The sequence below is a fragment of the Leopardus geoffroyi genome, chromosome C1, assembly GCF_018350155.1.
Source record: "Leopardus geoffroyi isolate Oge1 chromosome C1, O.geoffroyi_Oge1_pat1.0, whole genome shotgun sequence".
NCBI lineage: Eukaryota > Metazoa > Chordata > Mammalia > Carnivora > Felidae > Leopardus > Leopardus geoffroyi.
Window position 1 is genome coordinate 218,741,891 of NC_059328.1, and position 23,021 is coordinate 218,764,911.

Genomic DNA, 23,021 nt, shown 5'->3' on the forward strand with positions numbered 1-23,021 from the left:
TGCTCCAACCACAGGACCAGCCGCTGCCGTCTCCGTTTCCCGTGGCCTCCAGGGCCTGAGGACTGCTTCCTTCCTGCCCCCCTCCAGCTGGAAAGGGGCTGGGGCATGTGGCTTCCCGAAGTCCTCGGCACCTCGGTTCCCTTGGGGTGACGGCACAGCAGAGAGAACCCTCTGCCGCCTGAGGAAGGGAGAGGAAGGGAGAGTGTTGGGGTTGCAGCCAAGGGGCCACCCGGGAGCCCTGCCCGCACTCCCTCTTGCCCCCCTGGCCTTCTAGGAGTATTAAGGTGCACGCAGTTAGAAAAATGCACCCCCCAAAAAAGATAACTTCCCCATCCGTATTCTCAAGGGCTCCATCTCTAGGAGGGTCAGAGCCCCCGAGGCTGTCAAATGGGTTTCAGTTCCCTTGTGTGATGAGGGGTCAGGGCATCGGGAGCCCCAACCTTCCATGGACACATGATACAGAGTGGGCAATAAATGGTTTTGGCAGAATTTCTGAAATCGAAGGGAACTGAGTTGGAAGGGGGCATAGCAGATGGCTGTCTAGCGTGCGGTCAGTCGGATGATGTGTGGACACCCCCAAGACCGGGACTGGAAAGACCCCCATGCCAAGGAGCAGCCCCCTCCTGGTGAAACGTCCCGCAACTGGGGGGTCCTGTGTGCTCAGGCCCTCACAGGTGAATCCCGTGCCAAGGACACCTCCCAGGAGGCCATGGTCCTGGAAGAGGCTGATGTCGGTGCCCCTGGACTCCACCCTCATCCAGAAGAGCAGACAGACAGCCTCTCAGCTGCCAGACAGGACACCCTCACGGAGCCCCGCTTCCCCAGACAGTCCTGCACAACAGCCCTGGGGTTGGCTGTCACACCCGGTAGGTGCCCTGGCTGGGGTGTGCAGGTGGGGGAGGGGAAGGTAAAGACCTGCCTTGAGGTCCTGATTCCTGCAGACACACTGGCCAGTTTGTCGCAACTCCTTCCTTCCCTGTGATTGTCCAGCACGGCCAGTCCTGGCTAACGCCATCAACACCGGCCTCCTCCGGGCTGGGTGCTTCTCTCGCGACGCTCAGAATACCCAGCATTAACGCCTCAACTGGCCACACAGCTCTAACCCTGATGCCTTTTAGGGAGGATATGGACCTGGCTTGGGGTAGGGACATGCACGTTTCCCTGAAATGATTAGGATCACTGGTCACCTGGACCAACAATCCTGACCAAAGGACAGGGCAGCTCCAAACCTGGAGACCGATGGTACACTTGGGGACCAAGAGTCCACTTGGGGATGGTTGGTACACTCGGGGACGGTGGCATGGGCTCCATTGGGGCACTGCTTCCCCTGGCCCACCGTTGGCTCCCAGCCGTGACTCAGGAGGTCTGTACATGCCCAGAACCTGGATTTGCTCAGTGTAATTTCGTTGTCAGACGGTTCGCTTCGTAATGAAATCCTGAATCGCCGTCTTTTCCTGTGCCCTGTGGGCGTGTGGGTTCAGGAGTTGAGACCCCCTACTGATGTCGCAGCAAATGAGATCACGGTGGCCGCGCAGCCTTCCTGCTAATGAGCCCCCACGTGGCCGCGGCGTGGGGCCAGCTGCCGGGGAAATGTGGTTAACACACCGTCTACCAGGAAATAGGTCCTTTTTCCGTTTTCCCTTCTCATTATATTACAGGGACATAATCTCATGGTCTGCAGGCCGATTAGGACGCGGGAGGCATTTGGGAGGCATTGTTCCCTCTAATCAGTGAATAAATGTATCTACATTGAACAGGTCGTAGGATGGGGACTTGCACAGACATGGTGTCCCTTCCCCTGCCCCGTGATCTCTGGCCTCCCCGAGCACGCAGGGCGGCGGGCGGGGAAGGAGAGGCCGAGGGAGACCATCCGCGCTGAGCTCCAGCCCCGGCGTTCCTGACCAATATTTGCTCTACTTGACTGATGCTAACACACAATTTGCACCTCGTCCCTTAACCGGGGAGCAGCTCACGGGACGTACTGGAGTTTGATCGGCCGCGTTGCGTTGGGAGCACATCACGGCCTGCAGGTGCATCACCTGAGGTGAGATGTGCTGCCACCGGATCAACCCGCTTAGCCATCGTGACTCCGTTTCCTCGTCGCCAAGAGGGGCGCGTGCCCAACGTGCGGCACGATTGTAGGCGGAAAAGAGACGGTCGTGTCCAGTAAGTGTTACCACACAGCAAATCGTCACCAACACAGCGGCTCGACATCTCACTGTGGGCGGGGTCCAGGTGCTCTCAGCACACGGTGTCCCAGGCTAAAGCCCGCGTGTTCCCTGCACTGGAGTCTCGCTGGAGCTCGGAGACCCTCTCCCCAGGCTCACTCGGGTTCTCGGAAGAGCTCATGGCACCCGTGGGGCCCTGCAGAGCCGCTCCCGCCGTGCCTCCGGGCTGGTCAACCCTGAACGCAGCTCGCGTGGCCGTGTGTGGTGCCGTCCAGGCTGCCTGGGGCCGTGGGTGAGGCGGTGGGGACGGCGAGCTTCCCCCCACGGCTGGAGCCCAGGACAAGCACGGCCGGACACCCAGGTGATCCCTGCCCTCCAAGAGTCTGGCAGGAGAAACGGCCTGATGTCGAAAGACTTCTGATGCCTCCTCCGCTCGGGGAAACTCCCCAGGACCCACGTGTGCCACCCTCCAGGCACGTGGACAGGGGTGTGTTGTAATCATCCCCCGCCTGCTGCTTTGCAGACCCGGCTTCCTCCTCTCCGGGCGTCACCGCGAGGGGCCTGACGCTCCTTGCGAGAGGACGCACAACGAGCCCCACTCTTACTTCGATTTCAGGCACTCCGCTCCCTGACCTCAGGGAGCAGCGGTCACGTCTTCGGTTTCTTTGACCTCTTATTGGGAAAAACGTGTCCACCGGCTTTTGGCTTTTCACCACAAATAATTCGAACCCACTGTCACTCCAAAGGTCCGGGCGTCATCACCAGTAGTGAGCGGCTCTCCTCCCGGTACCCGGCTGACGAAGGCACCTCCGATGACGAGGACGCCGCGGCTGACGGTGTGGCCTCCCAGAGCCTCACGTGGAGGGACTGCGCCCCGGCTGAGAGCCAGGTAAGGCAGCTGGGACGGATCCGTTCTTGCCGTCGCTGTGGATGGAGGCCTTTTACCTCCACACCAAGTCACGGCAGAGGAATCAAAGCTTCTGATATTTCATTTTAATTTTTTTTAACGTTTATTTGTTTTTGAGAGAGACAGAAACAGAGCATGAGTGGAGGAGGGGCAGAGAGAGGGAGATACAGAATCGGAAGCAGGCTCCGGGCTCCGGGCTGTCAGCACAGAGCCCGATGCGGGGCTCGAACTCACAGACTGTGAGATCATGACCTGAGCCGAAGTCAGACACGTAACCGGCTGAGCCACCCAGGTGTCCCAATACTTGATTCCTTGTGGTGAAAATGTTTACTCTGCACCCTATTGAGTATTATGTCATTTATAAGAGAAGGAAATAATCCGTGGATTTATACCTTTAGCAGACTTTATGCAGCTTTTAAGAAAACGTAACTTACAACACTTGACGCCTGTTGAATGAGTGCGACTCACTCACACTGCGAGCCCTGATTTATAAAATCAGTCACAAGATTCCCGTGAGTACCCCGGTTTCCTTCGCGGAATTCAAACCATGATCCCGTTTATAGACCACTGATTTCGGTTTGAGCAGGTACACTTAACTGGGGGGAAAGGCAACAATGCTTTATATGAGGCCATCGTGACCGCTGGGTTGATAAAGACTCATCAATGATCCTGATAAGGTCTCGACTGCTACGGGTGAAATCGTGAGGCCAGGCCGTTTTGTAACTGAGGAGCCCAGAGGCAGGTTGAGTAGGAGAAGGGCCCCCACTCGGGATGGAGAACTCTGAACTGTAGCTCAGCCCAGGCCAGTCTCAGGCACATTTGCAGGAGCCAGGACAAGTGCTGGTTCAGCCTTCCGTGCATCATGATGCATGGCACAGAGCTCCTCCTGGGACCCTCCCCCAGGGAGGTTTGAGGGGTCGGGGATGCCTCCGGCGAGCTTCCCTTCCGGGCACCCACGGACTGAGCTCCGGGCCGCCAGGTGGAAAGACTGAGCAGATGTTGAGCGTGTTCAGAAAAGGCAGGAAGAGGACAGTGGAGGACAGTTGTGGTCACTGCAATTCGAGGAGCCAGATGGTAGGGGCAGGCGAGGGGCCCGAGCTGGGAGGGGCTGCTCCGCAGGGGACTTGGGCCTTCCCCAGCCCCTCACCCCTTCCGGGCACCCAGACGACCCAGGAGGAGCCTGACTCACAGCCACAGGCTCCACGGCGGGCTGAGTCCTGGCCGTGGGTAGACCAGCGCTGCCCAGGACCATCGCTGACAGATGGAACTGCCTGGCAGGGCCTGGGCTTTGCTGAACCCACTGTCCCCAGGCTCCCCAGGCTCGGTTGATGTAGGAAAGGTCAAGGTTTCCTCTAACCTCCATCCTCTCGCTGCCGAGCCCTAGGACACGATCTGCCGAAAACAGCGGCAGACTTGGAGAAGGAGTCCTGTCTTGCATGGGTTTTGAGGAACCACTGTACGTTTTTTGTTGTAAAATTGATGGGGCTAAAAAATGTCAGCAGGACAGAAACATGGCGTCTTTGAACTCGGCCTCTCCAGAGTCACAGCTGACTCCCCTTCCTGGGATGCCACCCAGAACTGTCCTACAAGCATGGGCTGGAAGCTCTCCTGTGCCCACCTTCCGTCTCTGGAAGCAGTGCAACCCCCGCCCCCCCTTCTGCCCTGAGCTAGGCAGGGTGTGAAAGGCCCTGAGAAGGTCTGTAGTGAAAAGCCACCTACCATTCTGCACCCAGGGTGGCCCACACTTCTTGGAGCCTGAACCCCCTTTTACGGAATAGCAAGGAAAACACTGGCTCAAGGAAGTGACCTTTGACCAGACCAAGGCTTGGCCCCAGGAGGGCCGGGGGGGATGGTGGTGGAGTGGGGAGTGAGGCCAGGGCAGGGACCGTCCCGTGTGGCAGGACCACAGCGGGCAGAGGAGCCGGATCAGAAGACAGTGGGATACAGACTAGAATTGCCTCCTTTCAGTCAGTTTTTAATTTAACGACTGTGGGAACTTGCAGGAACACACACGCGCTGGTCTCTAGCCCTCCCAGGACCGGCCGTCCTTTGTGCCTCCTTGAATCCTTGAATTATCCCCCATTTCGTTCCTCTAGCTCATCTCTGGAATTTCCTGTCTTCACTTATTTCCACTGACTCCACTTTGAGCGACATCTCCCTTCCCCTGAATCTTCACGTAAAGGCAACCGGCTGCTCACAGAGCTGGTGCAAAGGGCAGGGGGCCCGGCATGTGGGTAAAAGCCTGGGACAGACTCTTTCAGGGGACCGTGTGAGAGCCGCTGCAGGACCGCCCACGCCTGCCTGCCCCCAGAGCATTGTTCCTGAACCCAGACTCACAGACACGCCCTGGGGTGCCCAGAGTCCTCGAGCATGATGCGTCCTGGGGTTCATCAGCATGTCCTGTTGTGCTCTGGTGCCTGTCCCTGTCCTGTATTCAAGGTCAAGACTTTCTGGATGAGGGATATTCAGGAAAGACCTTCTGTAAAGAATTGCTCACGCCAAGAGAAGGCCAGCATGGGTGGTTAAGGGCGCTTCCGTGGGGCTGAGATCCGGAAAGCCGGGAAACCACAGCCCCGGCATGCACCCCCCCTCCCCGTGGTGGGGTGCGAGCCCCCACTCCCCAAACCCAGCCTCGAGGCCCCTGATGCTGGGCACAGGCTGCAGACTCTGACTTGGTTTACCCGCAGAAGCCTCACGGGTGCCAAATTGTGGTGGTTCCATTTTAATCCACGGCCTGTGTCTGCGTTGTGTTTATAAATTGCGAATTTCGGTTTTGTTGCTTCCGAGTTGAAAGCACCAGGCGTCCGTGCCGAGCTTTATGTCCGTATGTGTCCACGAAACGTGGTAAGGCCGACAGCTGGAGCTCACACAGGGGCGGAGGCCGCCAGCCAAGCAGCTGCTGCTTTGGGCAGAAAGGACGAGGCCACACCAGCCTCGTGGGGGTCCCTCACGAGTACCTAAGAAGCGGGCGTCCCACAGGGGTTCCGGGAAGGGGCCGGCGGCCGTCCACATCAGATGGAAGACCAGAGTGGTGTTACAGTTGCGGTGTCCATGCTGTCCTGGATGCCTCCTACCTCCTGCCTCGGGAGCCCGGATGCCGCCAGGGCCCTGCTCAGAGCAGCCCTGGGCCCTCAGATCCCGGCCGCGGCCTTCCGGCCTCTCCGTGGCTCCCTGCTGCCCCCCAGCCCCAGATGAGAACTTTCCAACGCGTCTTGGGTGCTTTTCTCTCTCTGCCACTCTGGAGGTGACGTTAGACCATGATGGCGTCAGGACTCTTCTTGGGGCGTGTGGTGGCAGGATGTGTCCCACGCATGCTGCTCTCGGGGAGACGAGCTGTCTGTGAACACTGCCCCCACCTCCCCGTATCCATCGCGCCTCCGGCCACCCAGTGCCACCAGAGGGGGGCTCCGTCACCAGCCGCCACTCAGACTCAGACCGAATCCTAACCGAGACCCTTGCCTTGTGTCCTCAGCTTTCCGCTCTTTTCCAGGCAGCTTTGGCTGCTTGGGGCCCGTGGCACTGCCGTGGACACCAAACTAATGACCTGCCCCACAAAGCAAAAGCACCTTCCCGCTCCACAAGTGCCTCTTAAATGTCCCTTTTAAAAGCAGGTGAGCCACGGAGGAGATAATGGCCGGAAGGACGCGGAGGCTGGGCTCGGAAGAAAACCGAAGGATTGATTTTCTCGGGTCCTGGTCTGGGAGCTAAGAGACTCTGGTGACTCAGGAGGCTGGTGACTCAGGGGACGAGGAAGTTGTGTTTTTAGTTGTTTCAGGTTGTTAGTGGTCCCTCCTGGCCCGCAGTGACCCCGGCTCTGGCCAGCTGACGACTTTCAGGTCAAGCAACCTGGCGTAATTCATTGGCGCCTTCCTGTGCGGATGGGGAGCGGCGGGGCCGTGTCAGACGCCCTTCAGATGCAGCTTCCTGGTCTTGCTGAATTTGTCACCTCCCCTGCTGTGCTCACCCCCTTACCCTCTCTGCTGGGACCGCTCCCAGCTTTCTCTTGGTGTTCCAGAACTTTCTGTGTCAAACTGGGCTTCGTGCTTACCCTTCCCAGCTCACGTCACGGATGGCGGCCTTAGCTGGCCTCCCGCTGCTCAGGAATTTGTGCTGTGATGGGTGCCTGGTGAGACCGGACTGTGTCCCCCGGCCACCCCCTCGGCTTGGGGACCTCATTTGGGGCTAGAGGGAAGAAGCGTCCTCCCGTGGTGAAAATGTCCACAATGGAAAGCTCAATGTCTAGTTCACAAATCATGGGTCTTTGGCGTGGGTGGTGGCAGGATCGCTGGGAGTGCCCTCTTACCCTGACAGCCTGCTTCCTGAGGGCCGGGACTGGCCCCCCAGCACGGGCACTGCGGACAGGCTCTTCTGGAGCGTGGACGGAGACCTCTCCCAGAGCCCTGCCTCTGAGCACGGTGCACACAGGGGACCAACTGAACACAGATCCGCTTGTGCATTTCAGCATCTCACCGGCCACCAGCCCACAGACGCCGACAGAGAAGAAGAGACCCTAAAGAGGAAGCTGGAGGAGATGACCAGCCGCATCAGTGACCAGGGGGCCTCGTCCGAGGAGGAGGGGAGCAAGGAGGAAGAGGCAGGACTGAACAGGAAAACCTCCATCGAGGACACACCCGGGGCAGCCCCAGAGGTGAGGCCACCCGAGCGCTTGGCAAGACCTGGGCAGAGGTGGGGCCAGGAGTCGAGGGTTTGTAACCAAGCCACTGGCCCACCCCAGGCAGGAAGCCACCCCCCCCCCCCCGGTGGGCACTGCCCCCAGCAAGAGCTGCACGGGGGACCCAGCCCCCGCTGGCCGATCAGCTCTGAGTTCAGGGGAAGAGAGTGTCGTAAGCCTGGGCCCGTCTTGGGGAGAGCCCTGCGGTCTCTCCCGCTGGTGGTCATGTTCCGTGCTCCCCTCTCCTAGGTGCTCGTGGCTGCGGGCCAAACGTCCAGACAGGAAACAAGCCCCCGGGGTCCTCAGGAACTCATGCAGCCCGGCAGAACCACGGACCAGGAGCTGCTGGAGCTGGAAGACAGAGTGGCCGTGACGGCCTCCGAGGTTCAGCAGGTGGAGAGTGAGGTAGCCACTAGCCCCAGGGGCGGGCGGCTCCCCAGGAGGGATAGTGATGGGCCCTGAAGGTCTGGCAGCCGTGGACAGTCCACCCGAGCTCCAGAAGAGGAGCTCGGGGGTTTCTGTGGGAATCACCCAGGGCACTACCCTGGCCGCCATCCCGTTTGCCTTGGAGAGAGGCAGGCAGGGTTTTCCGCCCTTAGGAAGATGCTGGAGGAGGGGCTTCCCAGGAGGAGGGGCTTCTCTAGAAGCAGGCTCAGGACAGCCCTGGGGCTCAGGACCAGACTGTCACCCGAGGGTCATCCTGTGAGCCTGAGCATGGGGCCAGGGCTTGAGTTGGGTGAGGGTTGTGTCCGTAGCATACAAAGGTCGAAGGGCAGAGCCGGGGCCTCCCAGAGACAGCGAGATGCCCGGGCTCAGCTCTGTCCTCCCCCTGGGGGCCTGCAGGGAAGAGAGGGTCTCCCCCTCAGGCTACAAGAGGAGCCAGCACTTCTGCTCATCAGCAAGTGCTCTCCAGGCCCAGGAGGATGGGGCGTGTCCCCAGAGCTGTGCACATTAGGGGGCCAGGTCAGCCCAACGACTGTAGTCTTTTATTCCTTCTTGCCCGGCAAACAGTTTTCAAACTCCTGAATGTGGCGGGCGTTGTGTGGAACACAAAAGACACAGCTGTAACATTCTTAGATGGGGCCTCTGTCTTCATGGAGCTTACGCCTGTAGCGGGTAGGGACAGAAGACAGGCCAACGATGGAGGAACTCAGTTCACGAAGAGAGCCGTGCAGGCAGGAAGTGACGGTAGCCCGGCAGAGCGGTCAGGTGGGCTGCTCAGGAAGGGATGTTACAAGAAGAAGGCAGCGCATACGTGTAAAGGTCCTGAGGTGCTGTCGGACTTGGCATGTTCAGGAATCAGCAGTGAAACCCTGAGCCTGGGGCAGAGGGAGCGAGGGGGGCGGGGGGGTGGGAGGCAGGTCTGAGAGGAGAGCAGATTCCAGAGAGCTGTTGGAGGGATCAGAACAGGGGCAATGGGGCCTTGTTTCTGTTTCCAGAAGTTTCTTCTGGCTGGTGTGAGAGCTGGGGTCGGGGGGTGACTTGAAATGATGCCAGGAAGGCAGACTCTGCCCGACGCCAGCCAAGCCTTTGCCCATAAAATGTAGCCCCGTCCCGTAGGGCTGCGGTGACACGGTCCCTGATCACTGCTGCTTCCATCCCTGTGGGAGCCAAGCTCCCTGATGTGCCAGGAAAGGTCCAGAGCCCCCCCTGCTCCTGCCTGGGGTGACCTACAAGGAACACCAGCCCCCTCCCGATGGCCCTGCAAGATGAATGACAACGGGACCCCAGGAAGCGCCTCTTGAGGGGAGACAACAAAATCAGTGAATCAGCAGCTGCTCTACCTGGGCTGGGACATTGGGTTGGCACATCAGAATAATGTGCGTGTCCTTTGTCCCCCAGGTTTCTAACATCAAGTCCAAGATTGCCGCCTTGCAGGCTGCCGGGCTCTCGGTGAGACCCTCGGGAAAGCCCCAGCGGAGGTCCAACCTCCCGGTGAGTGCGGGGGGGGGGCCAGAGCCCGCAGGTCTGTGCCCAGCCGGGTGTGACTGGAGCAGACGGCTGGGGACGGCAGGGCGGGTCTGGGGCCAACGGCCTCCTCCCCAGATTCCAGCTGGGGTCTCCAGGCGGGTCACAGCAGTGGGGAAACCTGGAAGGCCAGTGGAGGATGGTCCAGGGAGGGCCCTAGGTCCCACTGCAGGGAAGATACAGGACGCCCAGTGCACCTGAACTTCAGATAAAGGACACATCATTTTCTAGTGTAAGTACATCCCGTGCAATATTTGAAACATTCTTATAAACAAACATTCGTCGTTTGTCTGAAATTCAACACTAACCAGCTACTCTGTGTTTTACTTTGTCAGGGTGCAGGGGGTGTGTGGGGGTGGGGGGGGGTGGTTTGCTGACGGGCCGAGTGTTCACAGAGAACAGGCATCCTGTCCTTCGGTCCCTCCGGCCTCCAGCCCTCCTGTGACAGGGGTCAGATAAGCAGTAATCAGGTACAGGCCTCTTCCTCGTCCTCCACAGATATTTCTTCCCCGACTCGTTGGGAGATTGGGCCAGACCCCTAAGGATCCAAACGCAGAGGCTTCGGATGAGGTCAAGGTATGTGTCGTTCCAAGAGTAAGAGGTCGGCACAGCTTTTTCCAGAAGGTTCCAGGGAGTGGTGGGGCTGAGCCACACAGAGCTTGCTTTCTCGGCCGGTCCCTCAGGGTGGCTTCCTCAGAGGCGCGTGCTGAGACAGGGTGAGCGTTGACGTGTTTGTTGGGGAAACCCAGGAACACCCAGCTGGGGTGCGGGAAGGTGGGACAGAGAGGGAAACACAAAGCAAACCTCCCGCGGTGGCAGACCCCACGCAAGGGGTCCTCAGCTCGGAGTAATGCAGCACAGTCTCCTGTGCAGGGCCCATCCGTCATGGACGACATCCATTCTGGGCTCTTCTCCCAGGCCCCGTGCAGGCCGGCGGGTTCCAGCGGCCTGGGGACGGGCCCGTGTCTAGGGGAGGCAGGTGCCGACTCAGTGGCAGGAGCAGCAGAAGCCCGTGTGTGTGTGTGTGTGTGTGTGTGTGTGCGCGCGCGCGCGCGCGTGCACAGTGGCCCAGGGACCAGGACCGTGGGCGACGATGGCACTATTAACAGCTGCAGCATGCAGGGGAGGGGCCGGCCTGGGAGGGAGCCAGATCTCCTGGGTGTAGGGGTGCGGGTGCCACCCTCAGTGCCCCAGAAAGTATGGTACCTGCTCCCAGCCCTGCCTGCCACCCGCTAGGAGCCGTAGGAAACACCCAGTCGCTTCTGTTTATCGTAACGGTGACACCGGGTAGCTTTTCACAGTTGGGAACAGCGTTTTTCCCCTCCTTCCAAGTGACGTTTACAAAGCTGGTGAGTAGACACTGGTGTTCACCCTGTCATAGCAATGAGCAAACAGAAGCTCAGGGAGGTTGACATCTATGACTGAGATCACACAGACCGTAGGTGACAGAGGGGGTCTCAGCCCAGGCCTCCCGGCCCTGACTCCCTCCCTCTTCTTGGATCCTTCCCGATCTGCCCAGGGAAGCCCGGCCCCGAAGGCCTCTGCAGTGGGTCTCCAGGGGCAGCCCACGGAAGGAGCCAGGCAGAATCCCAGGGTGCCAGATTCTAGGAAGATTTCCGGGGGAGCCAGGCCAACCGCTTGTGCCCGAAGGGGGCAAAACGGGGAGTGGACGATCCCCCGGCAGAGAGGGAGTCAACAGGAAGGTGGGACGGAAGGGAAGGTGTGGGGGCCCCCGGCCGTGAGGGACAGTTCATCTTCCAGAGTCCCCGAGAAGGGGCCGCTGGCCCGGTTTCCAGATGAGTCCAGAGAGGACACGCAAGTCGTCCACACCACGGGGGTGGGGGTGGTGCCTGGATGTGAACCCAGGTCTGCGTGGCTGAGACGTGTGCCCTCCCTACTGTCCGCCCACAGTTGACAAGCATAAACCTCTCTTTTATACTCTGGCGTTTGGTGCTTTTATTTTAATATGACGAAAGTTCAGATGCTGCCTGAGAACAGGAGACGGCTGACCCGATTCTCTAGAATCTGGAAGAGTGATAAAAAGTCCAAATTTGGCTCCCAGTGCGGCTGAGAACTACAGCAATTTCGCGAAGCCCAGAGACTTCTTCTTTCTTCCAGGTGATGACTGCACCCTACCTTCTGAAAAGGAAGTTCAGTAATCCCCCAAAAAGTCAAGGTAAGGGTTAGTGGCTTCCCCGGTCCCCGTGGGCCTGGGAGGGGAGCTCAGGGCCGTGAAAGTGGCCAGTGGGAGTTCTGCATTTCTGTGTAATCCGGGGGACACGGCATCCCATGTCCCTGTGCCTGGGGCACTCCCGGGGCCACTCCAGCCACCGTCGGGGAGCACTCTAGTGGGTTGGTGTTCTGGATAACTGGAATTTGCTGGTTGAGCGTGCAGAGGTGGGGGGGTGTTGCCCTGTGAATTGCTCTGATGCTGTGCTCAACCCCCCCACCTCCTTATGCAAAGCACAGAACATACCTTAGCCGCCCTTGATGTCTCCATGGTGACTAGGACATCAACTTTGTTCCAGATGGAACAGGATGGAAAGCCTGGCTGCCCCATCCACAGCACGTGGCCGGGCTCTCGGGGAATCGTATACTCGTCCGTTGCTCCCCTTGCAGCCTGAGCATGGGTCACCAGAAGAAAGCGGCCCCCTCCCCCTGTCAGGGTCCAGTCCCTCCACTGCCATTTGAGTCCCTTCGCCACCGTAGCATCCCCTGTTATCCCTGCATCTGAGCTCTGTCCTCACCACTCCATCATTACAGCCCTGTCATAGCCATGGTCCCAGCCCAGGCTCTTTTTCCGTTCCTGCTCTGCTCCGGAACAATCGTTGGCTCCCACCTGCCCACAGAATGGGTGGGATTACTTAGCACGGGCTTCCAGACCCTCACTGCCTGTCCCACACGGGAGCCCTGGGAGCGCTTTCCTCCACACTGGACAACACACACCTCATAGCCACACGTGGGGTTCAGAGCTCCCCATGCAAACACATGCCTCCGTGCCTTTGCCTGGGCCGGGCTTTCTGCCTGGGGCGCTCTCTTCCTTTCCCACCCGCCTCCGCCTTCCGAAGCCCTTCCAGGCCAAGCGCAGTGCCTCCTCCCAGGACGTTCTCCTCCACCTCCTCGGGCACGACTTTGAGCGTCTGTGTTTGCACCCAGCTCACCTCCGTGCCGGCCCCCTCCTTCCACCCCAGAGCTCCCCAGACACAGGCAGGTCAGTCCAGAGACACGGTGGGTCCCGAGGTCCTTTGAGGCGAATCCCCAACTCAGGGCCACCGGCCACGTGATGGACTTTGCCAGAGACACCACCTGCCACGGGGCCAGCAGGAGGTTCCCGGGTGCGCTGACGCTGGGGGTGCTCCCAGCAGGTCTCAAGGCTACAACCCAAGTGGAGGCCCACGTTTCCAGCAGGGGGACGAGCAATGAGCCCCTTGTTGGTCAGAGGCCTCTCACCAGTCCCAGCCCAGGGCACCTCGCCGCCGGGCCCCCTAAAGCCGACAGGCATTTTAGGGTCCAAACGGCACAGGCGAGGCTGCTCGCCTGCCACCGCGGCCAGCCCCGGCGGGGGGCTTCTCGCCGTCTGCCAGAGGGCCACCCCCACGCGGGCCACAGGTCCCCACGCCTGCAGTGACAGATGGGAAGGGCCACGTGTGTCCTCACCGCCCCGGAGTTGGGATTGCTGGCTTAGCAACTCCCTCGGTGGAGTTTGGTCCCAGAGCAGGGACGTGTGGCAAAGCCAGGCCACACGCCCTCTGCCCAGCACGGAACCACGGACGAGTTCACCAGCCTCCTGCCAACGAACAAGCCACCACCCAGAACCCTTTGCAGCATCTGCCGATTTCCCTGGTGTGAACACCTCCCCCGGGGCTGATCTCAAGCTGCCGCCTCGATGTCCCGGAACTCGGGGCTGGGAAGAGGGGATGTGTCCCCCACACCCCCAAGGAACAGGTGCAGTGTGCCAGGCGGGGCCCACGCCACACCTGCCAGAGAGGAAGGGGGGCTGCCTGCCCACCCCCAGGCTCTGCTTGCTTGTGGCCACGCACGCAAACAGTTCACTAGGGTGTGACCCCAAATGCCTCGCTCTGAGGGGCGGGGTCCTGAGACCCCCGCAGCCCGTGTCACATCACGGAACTAAAGGAGAGGCAGTGGCAGTCTCTGGAGCCCTGGTGAGGTGGGGTTTTAGTGCTCGCTCCAAGGCAAGGGAGAAAGAATTGGACTGAATTGTTGCACACCTGCTGTTCACTTGCACACCTGCTGACGTGCCTCTGTTTCCCCTAAAGATAAGGCTGGCGACTCCTTTGACCGGCAGTCAGCGTACCGCGGATCCCTGACGCAGAGAAACCCCAACAGCAGGAAGGGAGTGGCCAACCACAGCTTTGCAGTAAGCTTTGACCTTGCTTCCTGAGGCCTGTCAGATTTACAGATTGACGTTAAGACTGCGGAGCAAAGAAAATAGGGATAAACTGACAAGTGCAGTAAAACCAGCAAAAATTTAAAGGAAAGTTGAACACGGTTTCTTAAAGGTACCAGAATACACCGATGATAAGGGTCTTTGCCTACCCAGGGATGGGTCTCAGCTCAGGGAAGGGGACCATCCATGGAGAAAGGACACTCAGGGGAGGGGACTGTCCATGAGACATTGAGGACACTCAGAGGAGGGGACCATCCACAAGACAGTGAGGATAGTCGGGGAAGGGGACCATCCACGAGACAGGACCCTCTGGGGAGGGGACCCTCCACGAGACAGGACACTCAGGCGAGGGGACCCTCCATGAGACAGGACACTCGGGGGAAGGGGAGGGGACCCTCCACGAGACAGGACACTCGGGGGAGGGGACCATCCTTGAGACAGGACACTCAGGGAAGGGGACCCTCCACAAGACAGGACACTCGGGCGAGGGGACCATCCACGAGACAGGACACTCGGGGGAGGGGACCATCCACGAGACAGGACACTCGGGGGGGGGGACCATCCACGAGACAGGACACTCGGGGGAGGGGACCATCCACGAGACAGGACACTTGGGGGAGGGGACCATCCACGAGACAGGACACTCGGGGGAGGGGACCATCCACGAGACAGGACACTCGGGGGGGGGGGGACCATCCACGAGACAGGACACTCAGGCGAGGGGACCATCCACGAGACAGGACACTCAGGCGAGGGGACCATCCACGAGACAGGACACTCGGGGGAGGGGACCATCCACGAGACAGGACACTTGGGGGAGGGGGAGGGGACCATCCACGAGACAGGACACTCAGGGGAGGGGACCCTCCATGAGACAGGACACTCGGGGGAAGGGGAGGGGACCCTCCACGAGACAGGACACTCGGGGGAGGGGACCATCCTTGAGACAGGACACTCAGGGAAGGGGACCCTCCACAAGACAGGACACTCGGGCGAGGGGACCATCCACGAGACAGGACACTCGGGGGAGGGGACCATCCACGAGACAGGACACTTGGGGGGGGGGACCATCCACGAGACAGGACACTCGGGGGAGGGGACCATCCACGAGACAGGACACTTGGGGGGGGGGACCACCCACGAGACAGGACACTCAGGCGAGGGGACCATCCACGAGACAGGACACTCGGGGGAGGGGACCATCCACGAGACAGGACACTTGGGGGGGGGGACCATCCACGAGACAGGACACTCAGGCGAGGGGACCATCCACGAGACAGGACACTCGGGGGAGGGGACCATCCACGAGACAGGACACTTGGGGGGGGGGACCACCCACGAGACAGGACACTCAGGCGAGGGGACCATCCACGAGACAGGACACTCAGGCGAGGGGACCATCCACGAGACAGGACACTCGGGGGAGGGGACCATCCACGAGACAGGACACTTGGGGGGGGGGACCACCCACGAGACAGGACACTCAGGCGAGGGGACCATCCACGAGACAGGACACTCAGGCGAGGGGACCATCCACGAGACAGGACACCCAGGGGAAGGGGAGGGGACCCTCCACGAGACAGGACACTCGGGGGAGGGGACCATCCACGAGACAGGACACTTGAGGGAGGGGACCATCCACGAGACAGGACACTTGGGGGAGGGGACCATCCACGAGACAGGACACTCAGGGGAGGGGACCATCCACGACACAGGACACTTGGGGGAAGGGACCATCCACGAGACAGGACACTCAGGCGAGGGGACCATCCACAAGGCAGGACACTTGAGGGAGGGGACTATCCAGGAGACAGGACCCTCGGGGGAGGGGACCATCCACGAAACAGGACCCTCGGGGGAGGGGACCATCCACGAGACAGGACACTCAGGGGAGGGGACCATCCGACCATCCACAAGACAGGACACTCGGGCAAGGGGACCATCCACGAGACAGGACACTCGGGGGAGGGGACTGTCCACGAAACAGGACACTTAGGGGAGGGGAGGGGACATCCCTGAGACAGGACCCTCGGGGGAGGGGAACCTCCACGAGACAGGACACTCGGGGGAAGGGAGTGTCCAGGAGACAGTGAGAACACTGTCCTCATAGCCCCACCGGCTTACCGGTGCTGTAAAGGTCATTCAGCAAACCGCATGTACAGATGCTGGGGTCAGACTGTCCCCAGGTCTGTGGGAGAGAGGTCAAGGCGACCCCAGCGGCACATCGCAAACATGGCACTGTCACAGCTCAGAAAAGCTGATCTCTTGGGACCTCAAGGCCACGCCCACGTCCTGGGGATGGACGTGATGAGTGGGTGCCAGTTGTCACAGTCAAGGCCCAGATGGCTCTGCACCCCCACCTCCCACCGGTGACTTATTCTCTCCATGGACTCCGGCTTTTAAAAAGGATTTCAAAGCCTCTCGTGATAGCGATACCCCAATACAGGGATAAGGCTGTCCCTAACTGTGTGTGAGCCTCGTGCTGGCAGACGGGGATGGGGGCGATATGGCCGTCATTAAGCCGCACCAATGGGGGGACGGGGCCGTGTGTAGGGACAATGACAAAGAACGGAGGTGCCCCGCGGGCCCCACCTTCACCAGAAGGAGGCATCAGGACTGTGGCTGGAGCATGGCCGTCCCCGACGGAGGGCTGATAACCATTAATAAGAAACTTGCCAACAGGGATTGAAAACCTAAATGTTTTCAAATTAGAATATACCTCCCTGTATTTCTGAGCCTTGAGTTTTCAGATACTTTCCGTCCACTCGCCCCCTTTGATGAGAGGCCAGTGCCACTGACCCAGCTTCAGAGCTGGGGAAACAGAGGTAGACAAGTTGTGTAAAAACCCCCAAGTGGATTGACTACATGTTCATGTGTCTTGGGTACACTCTGTGTGCACACGCTCATGTGTCTTGTGTGCACACTGATGTGTCTGCGTGTGCGTGTTTGTGTGTCTTGTGTGCACGCCGGCATGTCTGTGCATGTGTACACGCTCGTGTGTCTTCTGTGCACGCTCGTGTGTGCATATGTGCATGCTTGTGTGTCTGTGCATGTGTGTGCTCATATGTCTGCATGCTCGTGTGTCTGTGCGTGCTCATATGTCTGTGCATGTGTGTGTGCTCGTGTGCCTGTGCGTGCTCATATGTCTGTGCATGTGTGTGTGCTCGTGTGCCTGTGTGCACACTAGTGTGTGTGCACATGTGCCATGTGTGTATGCGTGTTCATGTGTCTACGTGTGTGCATGCTCGTGTGTGCACGCTTGTGTCTGTGCACGTGTGCGCTCATATGTCTTTGTGTGCACACTTGTGTGCTTGTGTGCATGCTCTTGTGTCTTAGGTGCACACTCATGTGTGTGCATATATGCGTGCTTTTGTGTGCATGTGTGTGCTCATATGTGTGCATGCTCGTGTGTCTGTGCGTGCTCATTGTCGGTGCATGTGTGTGTGCTCGTGTGCCTGTGTGTGCACACTAGTGTGTCTGCATGTGTGCCGCGTGTGTGTGTGCATGTTCATGTGCCTACATGTGTGCATGCTCGCATGTGCACACTTGTGTGCCTGTGCACGTGTGCGCTCATATGCCTGTGTGTGCACGCTTGTGTGTCTGTGCTTGTGTGCACACTCGTGCACACTCATGTGTCTGTGTGTATGCACACTGGCATGCCTGTGCGTGTGCACACGCTCATGTGTCTTGTGTGCGCGTTGATGTGTCTGTGCATGTGCATGCTTGTGTGTCTTGTGTGCACGCCAGCATGTTTGTGCGTGTGTAGACGCTCATGTGTCTTGTGTGCATGCTCCTGTGTGTGCATATGTGCGTGCTTGTGTGTCTGTGTGTGCTCATATGTCTGCACGCTCGTGTGTCTGTGTGTGCTCATGTGCCTGTGTGTGCACACTAGTGTGTCTGTGCACATGTGCCGCGCATGTGTGTGCATGTTCATGTGTCTACGTGTGTGCATGCTCGTGTGTGCACGCTTGTGTGTCTCTGCACGTGTGTGCTCATATGCCTGTGTGTGCACACTTGTGTGTCTGTGTGCATGCTCATATGTCTGTGTCTGTGTGCACGCTCATGTGTATTGTGTGTGTGTACCCTCGTGTGCATGAGTACACTCCTCTGCATGTCTGCGCATGCTCTTGCATCTGTGCGTGTATACGTGCTCATATGTCTGTGCACGTGTGCCCACGCTTGTGTGCCTGCGTGCACGCTCATGTGTGTGTACGTGTGTACATGCCTGTGCGCACATGTCTGTGTGCATACCCAGCTGTGCACAGCCACGCCTACACGTATTTGTGCTTCGCAGAAACCCGTGATGACCCAGCGGCCCTGAAGGGGGGTTGTCAGAAGAGGACGGAGCGACCCCGGAGCCCCGGCTTTCCCTCCACCTCAGCCATCACGTTCCTCCGCCTGCCGTGCACTTTGTGCTGCACTCAGTCCAGCGGAGAGATGCGACGGAACAGCGTCCATAATGGAACCCCACCTGCGAGGGGACTGCCGTCGTCAGACCTTCAGCTATTCGCCCACGTTCCCTGACGCCCTCCGACACCACCCCTGCCGGCCTGCTCTGATCCGTGAGAAACATCTAAGCTGACACTCTTTCCTTTAGGACCGTGTTCAACTTTTTGAAGGACACAAAGTAGAACGTTCTCAGTGTCATCTTGCAGCCCTTTCCCTGCTGGCTGGGACAGTAAAGGGCTGGCTCCGCATAGCACCTGCTATGTGTGTGCCCCACACCGTACCGGAGCACGAGCAGGTGTGTGTGTGTGTGCGTGTGTGTGCGCGCGTGCACGGTCAGACAAGGAAATTGGGCGTCAAGGCAAGTGACTGAACTCATGGTCTCTGTCAGCTGACAGAGAGGGATTGATCCCCGCCCCCCGCCCCTCACACCTATTCTGCAACTTCATCTGTGGCTCACAGACCAGGAGAAATTCCACTGGGGTCAAGGGCAGAGCAAGCACGTGGTAGCTGGTGAGCATCTGATCGATGTCCAAGTGCAGGTACAGGGGACCTGCTGGAGAGGTGGACGCTGGGGCTCTAGACAGGCAGCACGGCGGGTTCCAGCCGGCACTGCCACTCCTGCGGTGGCATCCAGTGGGACAGGGGAGCAGGACCGCTTAGCGATGCCGGCTGCCCACCACTGCCACTGACGACAGTCAGTCTTGTAGGTGAGCTCCGAGTGCTCCTCCACCAGGACAGCCTGGGATTCGGGGTTACTTCTGGGCATCTGTGTGGCTTATCCAGCTTTAAGGGGAGCCCACTGGGACCCTCGGGGCTGCCTTGGAACATAGTAATGGTAATGGCACCCCCCCCCAACTGAGCATCATTGCATGCTTCCCAGAGACTCTTTACTCCTTGGGTTAAATTTAAGCCCATTTCTTTAGGTTTCTTTATTTTGTGAGAAAGAGAGAGAACATGAGTTGGGAAGGGGCAGAGAGAGTGAGAGAGAGTCCCAAGCAGGCTCCGCGCTGTTATCGCAAGGCCCCACGTGGAGCTCGATCCCACCAACTGTGCGATCGTGACCTGAGCTGACATCCAGAGTTGGACACTTAACCGACCGGGCCACCCAGGCGCCCCGTTTTTAAGCCCATTTTGCAGAAGGGGACACTGAGCCCTGTGTGTGAGGCAGCCCGCCCTGGGAGCTAGAGGCTACCACGTGATACTTTCTAAAGTGACTTAGGGCCAGCTTGAACTTTTCTCTCTTAAACTGCTCGGGGACAGAAGGGAACGAAAGGCAGGTGGAGAACCAAGGGGAGCGAGCGAGCCTGTCTTCTGACCTGACGGGGGTCAGAGTCCCACCCCCACCCACCGCCCTGCGGACCCTGGACTGCTAGCTCTGTGTTTCCACTGAGCCCAAAGGTGGCGGCCGCAGAGCTCACGCCGTCCCCAGGCCCGCCCGCAGGTTTCAGAAATCAATTTGAACGACTGGGCTTCAGGTTACGCTGGGGTCTGTAGAAAAGACAGACGTGAGGCCCCTTCTCTGGATGGAAGCTGGTGCAAATACGTAGCTCCTAATTCAGTGCTAAAAACGATTAAAAGCTTCCTACAAATGAAAGGAGATCAATTGGGGGGGAAGGGGGTACACCTCTCCTTATCCACAAAGTAAATCAAAGTCAACGTGAGTTCCTAGGAGTTAGAGAAGAGACGGTCTGCCAGCCTTGTGTCCCCGAGTGTCCATGTAATAGGGACAAAGGGTCCCAGGTACTACTAGTTCCTACCGGAGGACTTTATTAGCCACATTTGTTCCTCCACCGCCGACTCGAGCGCCATCAGAGCGAGAGCACGTACTCATTTACTCATTCACTCATTCACTCAGTGGCACCACAGAGGCCCGGTGACCTGTGCTGACCTGTCGGGCGTCCTCCCAGCCCCCAGCACCGGTCCCTCCACCCCTCCAAAGCTCCTCTCCAGCCCCCATCGAGCCCCACGGCTCTGCGTACCTATCCGGAGACCAGCCACCCCCTCCTCCAGCTTCTCAGAGTCCCCCTTCCGGCCGAACTTGGCCTCACCGCCCCCAGCCCCTTGCTGTGCCCAGTAATGTCCACCCCAGCCTTCCAGCAGCTCACTCCAGGGCTTGGGGCTGTCTTCTCCTTCACCCCCACATTCTGTCGGGAGAGCCTGGCTGTCGGGAATATACCTTTATGCCAAAGACTGCCGCTCGGTTCTTTTCCACGACGCCTGGGTCTTGTCCCTCGTCTCGTGACAAATCTGTGTGCTTGGTCTACAGCGGTGTCCTGTCGTATCCGTGCTGTCTCTGCTCTCGCTTCCGTGGCCGGTGCTCTGTTACTCTACCGAGGCCTTCGTTGTGACTTGTGAACGAACTCGCGTCCCCAGGGAGCCCCAGCTACTCCACGTGCCGTGCGTGGGGGCAGCCCGGGAGTCAGAAGCGTGGCCGCGAACCTCGCTACAGGGATCCCCATGCCTTCCAAACAAGCCCCAGCCTGGGATCCGCCAGGCCTGTCGGTTGGGGGGTTTGGGGGACCCCTGTCCAAGGCAAGCCGGCCCCGCCTCTTTTCTCCAAAGCTCCTCCTTCCTCAGGTCGCCTGCCCTGCCTCTAGGCCTCGGTCCACAAACCTGGCCACGCCCACCCGCCACCTGATTGTCTGTGTCGCTTTTGTGCTGCAAAAACAGAGTTGAGTGTATACCATCTGACCTTTCACGGGAAGGACTCACGAGGCCTTCTGGGTCTCCCAAGTCTCCCTCTGCCCTTCTCTCACGAGGACGCTTGCCCTTGGATTTAGGACCCAGCTCGATTATCCAGAGGAATCTCATCTGGGGATCTTTACCCTAAATACATGTGCAAGGACCCGTTTTCCAAATAGGGTCACATCCACAGGTTCTAGGAGTTAGGATAGGGGTCTGGGGAGCCACCATTCAGCCCACTGTAGCTAAATTATAATCACACTGACAGAGATCAGTGGAACACCCCCCCTCCCCCGGCCAGACCCTAAGAGAGAGCACGGGGAAAGCAGAAGGTCACGGCACACGCTCCTGTGAACGGCCTCCTCCCAGCCTCCCAGGGAGCCCTGGGCTCAGGCACACGCTTCACTTCCGAGAGCGACCAGGAGCATGGACAACAGGCGTCCTCCCCGCCCCGTCCACTGGCTTTGCCACACGCTCCCCCTTGTCCTCTGCGCCCCCATCCTCATAGAATCCCCTCCCCCGTGACTGTTCTCACGTCACCCAGCAGCAGGACACTTGGCACTCACTGCCCCACTCAAGGCCAGAGGACCCACTCTGTGCAAGAAAACCTCCTGTCCCACCAGTTCAGGGAAGGGGGACTGGGAGGGGGTAGGCGATGCACTGAGTGCATCGAGTGGCCACGGCCCAGCCTGCCCAGACGTGGTAGAAAAGCTTCAGGAACAATGGCTGTGCGTGTGACCTCACGGAGCAGTGACCTGGGGGCTCGGGCACAAGCAGGCCCATGCCCGTGGAGTCCACGGCAGCCGGCACAGCACCCAGGAACGGCCACGGAGCCACCAGACTGCCGGTTTCCAGGAGGCTCCCAGGCACGACTGACCGTCCCCCCAGAGGCAGTGGCATGTGGACAGCCTGAGTAGGACCAGCGTTCCCCACGCGAAGAGAGGGGAGGCTCCCTGTGACTGTCACCACGGTTACAATTTCAAAGTGCCCCCGAACTGCCCACTCCGTGCTGGCCTTTCCAGGGGTAACGCTGTGGCTCACTCCAGACAGAGCCCTGAGGCTGCAGCCCTGCTTGGGGGCAGGGCTTCCCTGGGAGTCAAACGGGGGGCAGAGACGAAAGTCAGCTGTGTCCCCAAGGGCTGACCAAGGGAAGCGCTTCCTGCCCCCTCGCAGTGGGACTCTCCCCAGACTGGTGTCGAATCCACAGAGCTCTCTGGGTGCCCACGCCGACAGCTGAGTGCTGGCTCCCCGTGGCAGCAAATAAGAGGTGGTCGTTTTCATATAATAAATTCCATTCTTTGAAAGAGCTTTCCCGAGTCCCTTTCCTAGCAGACGGTCATTCCAGAAGCACCTTTCCTGGAAGCTGATTACGGGGAGGTGGGCGACCAGGGACCCTGGTGTTCAGCTGCTTCCAACCAAGAGCGAGAGGAGTCCATGGTTTCATTACAACTCCAAGTGGGTATTAGAGCTAGCGTTGAAAACATCTCTCCGGGGGCGCTCAGTCGGTAGAGCATGTGACTCTTGATCTCGGGGCCGTGAGTTTAAGCCCCAAGCTGGGCATGAAGCCTACTTAAATAAAAAAGTAAAATATTTCTCCAGAGTTTTATTCTCCAACAGTCTTCTCTATCAGAGAAAAGAAAAGAAGCATCATGAGGAGCTGAATGTGCAGATCTTGTAGTTTATTTTCTTTTTAATGTTTATTTATTTTTGACAGAGAGAGAGAGACAGAGACAGAGCATGAGCTGGGGAGGGGCAGAGAGAGAGGGA

The 23,021-nt window shown here is 59.2% G+C and overlaps 1 protein-coding gene and 1 long non-coding RNA gene across 5 annotated transcripts in view; one reads left to right on the forward strand and one right to left on the reverse strand.

Moving 5' to 3' along the window:
* MLPH (melanophilin) overlaps positions 1 to 18,753 on the forward strand; it is a 43,792-nt gene extending 25,039 nt beyond the window's left edge. For all 4 annotated transcript variants that reach the window (XM_045481857.1, XM_045481858.1, XM_045481854.1 and 1 more), the window contains 9 exons: positions 665 to 866; positions 2,915 to 3,057; positions 7,538 to 7,723; positions 7,997 to 8,152; positions 9,590 to 9,682; positions 10,214 to 10,291; positions 11,834 to 11,891; positions 13,993 to 14,093; positions 18,418 to 18,753. In XM_045481857.1, coding sequence (XP_045337813.1) covers positions 665 to 866; positions 2,915 to 3,057; positions 7,538 to 7,723; positions 7,997 to 8,152; positions 9,590 to 9,682; positions 10,214 to 10,291; positions 11,834 to 11,891; positions 13,993 to 14,093; positions 18,418 to 18,444 — 1,044 coding nt within the window. In that variant the 3' untranslated portion in view covers positions 18,445 to 18,753. The remainder of the gene's footprint in view (positions 1 to 664; positions 867 to 2,914; positions 3,058 to 7,537; positions 7,724 to 7,996; positions 8,153 to 9,589; positions 9,683 to 10,213; positions 10,292 to 11,833; positions 11,892 to 13,992; positions 14,094 to 18,417) is intronic.
* On the reverse strand, positions 4,666 to 20,656 carry LOC123599690. The gene is made up of 3 exons (XR_006713264.1): positions 20,552 to 20,656; positions 11,842 to 11,847; positions 4,666 to 4,678 (listed from the first exon to the last, which is right to left on the reverse strand). It is a non-coding gene; the product is annotated as an uncharacterized LOC123599690 (long non-coding RNA).
* Positions 20,657 to 23,021: the final 2,365 nt, after the last annotated feature.